The sequence below is a fragment of the Homarus americanus genome, unplaced genomic scaffold (assembly GCF_018991925.1).
Source record: "Homarus americanus isolate GMGI-L3 unplaced genomic scaffold, GMGI_Hamer_2.0 scaffold57980, whole genome shotgun sequence".
Lineage (NCBI taxonomy): Eukaryota > Metazoa > Arthropoda > Malacostraca > Decapoda > Nephropidae > Homarus > Homarus americanus.
In genome coordinates this window covers 892,872-900,824 of record NW_024716703.1, presented here as the reverse complement: position 1 = coordinate 900,824, position 7,953 = coordinate 892,872, and the positions used below count along the sequence as shown (strand labels likewise).

Sequence of the window (7,953 nt, the reverse complement as noted above, 5' to 3'; positions counted from 1 at the left end):
TCATGTGTAGAGTGTGTATGTGTAGAGTGTGTATGTGTAGTGTGTATGTGTAGTGTGTACATGTATAGTGTGAGTAAGTGTATGATGCGTATGTGTATGGTGTGTACAGTATGTCGTGCGTGTATAGTGTAACGTAGTGAGCCCCGGCGAGAAGACAGCACACCAAAAACCTTAATAACGAAATACAAATCATTCCCTACGACACACCATGACATGCCGTCCAAGTGTACAATAAAAAAAATGTCGGGATGGATTTAAACAGCTTGCTATTTCGTATTCTAAGTGTTAGGCGAACAGGAGGGAAAAACCGGCCCCATTATAACGAGCAACTGACGACGAAAAAAACTATACACATGGCAGTCAAGGAAGGTCACACGAGCAGGTTTTTTCTCTTATCCATTTTACTTGGCATAATCATCATCGTATATGGCCGTCATGCAAGTTGGAATGTGTGTTAATGAGGCAGCCCGAAGGCGGTGCGGGTCCTGGAGGGCACAACACCCCGGCTGGCCTCCTGTCACTGGAGCCTCAGGGGTAAACAACAATAATCTCCTCATTAAGTGGTTGATTGTCTTGGCCAACTGAGCGTCCAGGCGCTCTCACTACCTCAATACACAAGGACGATATTGGCTTGTAATTAGGAGTTCGAGAGATTTTAAAAATGAAAGGAAGATTCAGGCATGTACTGAATATAGCTTACAGCACTTAAACCAAGGTCAACACACACACACCTAAATAGATTCCACTCCTCCTAAGTGTTTAATCTTTCCTTGTTTTTCTTCATCAACTCTTTCAGGCTCTGCTGTTTAAATAAAAATAAAAATCTTAACATGGAGACGCCCTTCAGCATCAAGATCATCACCACCACACCTAAGCCTCAACACCGGGAAAACTTACGTAGATGGCAGTGACAGCGCGATCCCCCTTCTTAGTGGTCTTCCCGTGGCGGATGTGGGGGTCGGCGTTATCTGTTTGTGTTTCGGCGTCTGTATCGCAAGTTACAGAGTCAGCATCCTCAGTCTGGGTGCCAGGGTCAGCTCCACCTGCAGAAGTGCCTGGTTTAGACCCTTCTGGTTTGGTACGAGAGTCAAACCCACTTGCTTGGGTTTTGGAGTATGTTCCAGCTGTCTGGGTCCCGGGTTCGAATCCACTTGTTCTTTTATCGTGTGTTGGACGACCTGTTTGGACACTTCTGTTGTTTTTACCGGTGTTACTACCTCTTGACGGTCTCCGGTCACCCTTGGTGTGGGAGGCCACACGGGAGCCCGGCGTAGTAGACCGCGAAGTCGTCGATGTGCGGGAGCTGGAATTTGGTTGATTCGATTTAGGCTGAGACGAGGCATCTACCTTTGGTTTAGTCGTGCTTGTGATACTTGATCTTTTCGAACTAGATTTGGCGAGTTTCGTTACGTTTGAGCTTGGCTGATCCGTCGTCGATGTGCTTAAGCTAGAACCACGTGACACAGAAGTATTAATATTAGATAAGTGAGACCGTGAAGTGCTGGAACTGGTGATTTTCGACTTATTGGTGCTCGAACTAGTATTATCTGACTTGGGCGCAGTAACGTTCCGAGGAGTACTGGAGCTAGTCATGTCTGACCTTGAAGCATTCGACCTAGTCACGCTTGACCTTGAAGTGTTTGAGCTCTGCACGTTGGAGAACATGTTGGAACCCGAGTCACTTGCGCGCCTCTGTGTTGTCGTGGACACCGAGAACTGGGTGGAGGAAGGTCTGCTCGACGGCACCAACCGAGTCCCCGTGCTGGCGATGGGCACATTGTGGTGAGACGTGTCCCCGCCTGTAATGCTTGACCGTGGTTCCCCCAAATTGAACACATTGGAACTTGAGAACACAGAACTTGACTTGCGCGTACTTGTCATGGAACTTGAATGTGAACTGGACATGGAGCTGGACATAACACTACGACTCATGCTCGTAGTGCCACTTGCGTGTTCCCGAGTAGAACTCCACCCACCCTGCAGGCTCCTGCTGCCAAAACTCTCCATTTCTTTTTTGTTCAATTTGAACCACTATCTACACTGATTCTACACCCTTCACCAAGGTCACTACCGTTCCATATTCATGGAGATTTTATCCATCAATGTCGGTTTCCTTTGCGATTATTCACAAACTACTGTATATCTATTTCCGATGAGCGAGTAACAGAACCGCAGGTGTCATTATGATCAATCACTCATACACCAAATATTCCAGGCACATCACAAGATGCACCAGTCCATCACAGCGATACAGTCAGGAGAGCTTGACAGGGGAGTGTGGTGGGTCGGGCGCGGCGACTCCCTCTGCCGGCTAGATGGGGGGTACTGAGCACTGGTTGGTGAGGAGCGTTGCTGCCCCAGCTCCTAGAGGCCCCAGGCTCCGCCCACCGCCTGCCCACGCACCTGCCTCACTCCACCACCCTTTTACCACCAAATTTATTCTAACAGTGTATTTTTCCATTCTACCAAGTAGGTGTACTAGCTGTCTCCTCAGAAATAAATGCAACAAATACACTTATGATAAACGCGGGATTCTTCAACAAGTGAGTGGAGCAGGTCAGACGTGTCCCCGCCCACATGCCTGTGACGTCACGCCTCAGATAACAGTGTGTCGCCAAGGCCCAAGAGATGAACAACGCCCACATTACCCGTCACTATTTCCTGCATTACAAACAAGTTCTTATACCATCAACGCTCATTTGAGAGTCACGTCATCTTTAAACATGATCTGGTGCTGTATATGCAGGCACCCCTCTTTAACTACGGGGAAGGCACGAGAGAAACTAGCTGAACATGGAACAACACTGAGGACTACAGGAAGGTGGCGGGCGTGAACCAACTGGAACCAAGGCCCGCCCATCTTACCTGGCAGACACACTCTCTCACCCTTCGTCCCGCCCACACTACCTTCCCGCAGCCACCAACTAACAAACACCTCCACCAGCTCTATCTTCGTTCTTAATTAAAATAATTACTGTAGCCAACCATAAGTGGACCAAACAACTACCTCCATGATGAAGTACAGTGTAAGACCATCTTATAAACGGGAGGCCAACAATACACTCCACGGAACTACAGAAATAATTCCTGAGAACATTAAGAGAATTCATAGTACAGTGCTCGCGGTTTGTATGCCCTTCTCGCCCAGTCCCTCCTGCTACATTACTGTATAACCCAGCTCCTATATGAGACAAACTCGAGGTACTTCTACAAGAGCACATCTCGCTACAGTCATGAACTACAGCCTCACTGCCAACACCCCATCGGCATTTCCCAAACAACAATATAAGGTTTAGTTCACTGGTGTGGCACTGAAGGGACGCAGTAGGTGAGGGTCGTCCAGGCTGTGCCCTTAAAAGGGCGGTGGTGGGCCCCAGTCCAGAGCACACCGCCCCGCAGCCCACGCTCACTCCCTCCTCCCCCCCACCCCTTCCCAGTAAGCCTCAAGTTTATTCCACTCACTGTGGTCACATACTCACTCACTACTTCGTTAATGTTGTTCATTTCTAATCTTAAATATTACCTCACTCATATTACACAGTCGACCTGTTACTTAACCTTACAACCTACGTCAGAGGCAGCACTGAAGGATTTATTGCTTCTTAAAAGCCACAAGCCCTTCGGTCGCGACCAACCTCCGCCCACCAGTACATATGATACCCATCTAATGTATCTGCCCAATAACACTAAGGAGGCTCGCGCGCCAATCCTTCTCTATCTCTTTGATTTCCAACTATGAATTGAACTGCTGGATTCTCACGTTGTCTAATATAATACCTCCATTATAGCTCAATCAAGTGTTAAATCATCTCCAGTATGTTGTTTTAACACACGTCAGCCAGAATGTTTCTCCTCCTTACCAGCGCCTACCGTTCAAATATATAATGGCCTCGTCATGCTTGCACCATCATCTACATCCCTCAAAGTCACGTAGGGGTCTCTACACCACCATCACCGCTACCCATCTGCTTCAACTCCAGGTTTTCACACGGATTTTGACACGCGGTTCAAGAATAAATAACAGTATACCGACGTGCTGACAAAGTTATGTACAGACACCAACCTACACAAAAATGTGTCATATCCGTCCTGTGCAAGTTCTTAAAATATCCAGAAACTCATTTTCCAGTCTCCCACCATCTTTATCCTTCAGCTTTACTCGTCAAGTTTGTGTGTAATTTGTAAATAATCCAATGTATTTATCTTTCCTCTTTAACACGTATGGTATTTGTCGACAAAGTTAATTCACCCAATGATTCAGTCCGAACCTCTTCAGAAGCGCCAACAGCGACCTGCCCACTCACCCATCAAAACTGTGTCACCCACATGCAACAACAACTTTCACTATTGCTGCATTCTCTAAATGTACTGTCTTCCATATACATCCACACCAGCACCTCGCTCACACCACCGACACGACCACACCGGCATCTCCCTTACACCACCGGCACGACCACACCAGCATCCCTCTCACACGACCACGGCGACCATGAGTTTGTTACGCGTCCCAAAACTAACTAAAACTTTTCAATCTCCCATTTACCTTGACATTAATAATCCTCCACCTTGTAAAATATATACCCACAACAGAAATAATACTGTCAGACGCTTACAAAAAAGCGCCTTCAAGGTGACTGTAAACACCATGTAGCGAGCCCCATTGTTCCCTATACCGTACAGAAAAACGAATTAAAACAATTAGATTTCCTCGGTAACACAGACGATCTCACTTAGAGCCATTTCACACACCCTATTTTAGCAATACTATCAGTCTCGTAGCCCGAGTAAACAATTAAAGAAACAGAGAATTCAAAGGCTAGACTGATAACCAATAAGCTTTCACGATGGTAAACTCTGCCATGTCCAGTACTTGGTATGGTAAACTCTGCCATGTCCAGTACTTGGTAGGGTAAACTCTGCCATGCCCAGTACTTGGTAGGGTAAACTCTGCCATGCCCAGTACTTGGTAGGGTAAACTCTGCCATGCCCAGTACTTGGTAGGGTAAACTCTGCCATGCCCAGTACTTGGTAGGGTAAACTCTGCCATGCCCAGTACTCGGTAGGGTAAACTCTGCCATGTCCAGTACTTGGTATGGTAAACTCTGCCATGTCCAGTACTTGGTATGGTAAACTCTGCCATGCCCAGTGCTTGGTAGGGTAAACTCTGCCATGCCCACTACTTGGTATGGTAAACTCTGCCATGTCCAGTACTTGGTATGGTAAACTCTGCCATGTCCAGTACTTGGTATGGTAAACTCTGCCATGCCCAGTACTTGGTAGGGTAAACTCTGCCATGCCCAGTACTTGGTAGGGTAAACTCTGCCATGCCCAGTACTTGGTATGGTAAACTCTGCCATGCCCAGTACTTGGTATGGTAAACTTTTATATGCCCAGTACTTGATATGATTAACTCTGCCATGCCCAGTACTTGGTATGGCAAACTCTGCCATGCCCAGTACTTGGTATGGCAAACTCTGCCATGCCCAGTACTTGGTATGGTAAACTCTGCCATGCCCAGTACTTGGTATGATAAACTTTTATATGTCCAGTAATTGATACGGTTAACTCTGCCATGCCCAGTACTTAGTATTGTAAATTCCGCCATGTCCAGCACTTGGAATGGTAAACTTTGCCATGTACAGCACCCTCACCAACGTCACTGTCACCCTCACCAACGTCACTATCACCCTCACTATCACCACAATACCCATTATCACGGCTCACAATGAATACTTCTACACTCATAACACCTTCCTCACAGTAATCCCTGCGTTCATCAGTAGAGCGGGTAATGTCATTGTTCCCAGCTGGCCCCATTTCCCTTTAATACCAGTAATCTAGATGGAAATAGCACTGTTGTATATTGCCGTTAATGTGACGTCACAGTTTCTTATCCCTGTCCTAGACGTATGTAAGATGGTAAAAGTGTTGCCAGATACAAGATATTTTTATTGACGCGCTAATGTGGTCATGTATGTAAACAAAACCGTGTTTAGTATTTGTGTTTATGCTGTTTCATAACTTCAATACAGTACGGAAATGTTTAAACTCAGCGTTAATTTATAGTTAATATTTGAGGACAGTTATATACTTGTGTAGGTATACCTTAGAGGAACAATATTTACGAATCTCAAGCCTTATCTTCCATTACATGACTTTTGTTCAGCCCCCCCCCCCCAACCCGAGCATCCTGTCCCTCCTGCGCGTTAGTTTAGCATCCCCCAAACCTCGCCCCATGGCCGAGCATCCTGTCCCTCCTCCTGCGCGTTAGTTTAGCATCCCCCAAACCTCGCCCCATGGCCGAGCATCATGTCCCTCCTCCTGCGCGTTAGTTTAGCATCCCCCAAACCTCGCCCCATGGCCGAGCATCATGTCCCTCCTCCTGCGCGTTAGTTTAGCATCCCCAAACCTCGCCCCATGGCCGAGCATCATGTCCTCCTCCTGAGCGTTAGTTTAGCATCCCCAAACCTCGCCCCTGGCCGAGCATCCTGTCCCTCCTCCTGAGCGTTAGTTTAGCATCCCCCAAACCTCGCCCCATGGCCGAGCATCATGTCCCTCCTCCTGAGCGTTAGTTTAGCATCCCCCAAACCTCGCCCCCCTGGCCGAGCATCATGTCCCTCCTCCTGCGCGTTAGTTTAGCATCCCCCAAACCTCGCCCCATGGCCGAGCATCATGTCCCTCCTCCTGAGCGTTAGTTTAGCATCCGAGAATAAACTTTCCTGATGCTTCAAGTACCGGTATACATTAAAGTATGTGACTATATTAGTTCACCTTTTTTATTCAACAAATTGCTTTCCTTGCTCTTAGTAGTTTTAGTTTACTATCAGCAAAACTTATTGGGTGTTTGCATATTCGTTTGTGCTTCAGCCCCTTCACTTAAAATTCTCAAACTAAAGCTACCTAACCTAGTTTCTCTTCCCTTTCTCAATCCATTTTGATCTACGAACGACTCGTCATGTATACTGTATTGTGGTTTTTAATCTAACGAAACTTTTCACGCATGGCTTGTTATTAACTGTTGTGGGTACACCTTACATTTCTATATTAAGTACTTACCTTATTTCCCACTTACCTGGGAGAGATCAGGAGCATGAACATTTAAAATGATTAAACTTATGATTGGCACAAGAACAAACAATGAATTCACTTACACTTTCAAACTTTTCCACACTGTACATTCATTCATTCATTCATTCATTCTTTGCTGTTATGAAAGATGTGTTCAACAATGGTATTCCCCTTCCACAAGGCTTCACATATCAAGCTGGTTAAACCCTTTGCTTCATACTGTACGATCTAGTATCACCCACCAGCACTACTTCCCCCTACCCAATCACTCTTAGTCAACATCATGCTCTCTAGTCATTGATGTAGTCAACCACAAAATTACTGTCACCTCTCCTGAACCATAAACCTTGGACTCAGAGCCGTGAATCCGAAGCATTTATGGACAGACTAATACAGTTGTACTGTACATCAGCGTCTACTGCTTAGGGTTTGCGAGTCTAAATCTCGGGGCTCATGGAACAGCAGGAGAGGCGACAGGACTATCGTGGGTCACCGTACATTGAAGCTTTCTTTATGTTCATCCCCTTATTTCTGTGTTCCTCAAACCATCATTTTTTTGGTGTTCCTCTCTGCTTTCTACCATCCATCCTCTATTAACACATTTTTTATCAATCTTTCAGTAACCCTTTTCAAAACATCCATACAAACCTGAGAAAATACAAATTTACAGTCTGATGCTCATCTAAGTTCTTTACTTCTTATTCTCTGATCCCTTTTTCACCCCAAGTGTTGCTCTAGTACACATCAGTCCTGTCACCTTTAATTTGTTCATTCCTCTTGCATCAGAGTCCAAGCCTCAAACACCTAATAGTGTTGGCTCAGTGATTCCCCTGAACAGTACAACTATACAGTATCTTTATATCCACATGCACACAGCTTAAATTG

The 7,953-nt window shown here is 46.1% G+C and overlaps 1 protein-coding gene across 13 annotated transcripts in view; it reads right to left on the bottom strand.

The window, feature by feature from the left end:
- Positions 1–7,953, bottom strand: part of LOC121858215 (microtubule-actin cross-linking factor 1-like) — a 252,430-nt gene that overhangs the window by 89,785 nt on the left and 154,692 nt on the right. The window contains exon 1 of one of the 13 annotated variants that reach the window (XM_042354500.1): positions 898–2,022. The exons of the other annotated variants lie outside the window; for them this stretch is intronic. Coding sequence (XP_042210434.1) covers positions 898–2,007 — 1,110 coding nt within the window. The 5' untranslated portion in view covers positions 2,008–2,022. Of the gene's footprint in view, positions 1–897; positions 2,023–7,953 lie in introns of those variants that run through there. 13 annotated transcript variants of the gene reach the window in all.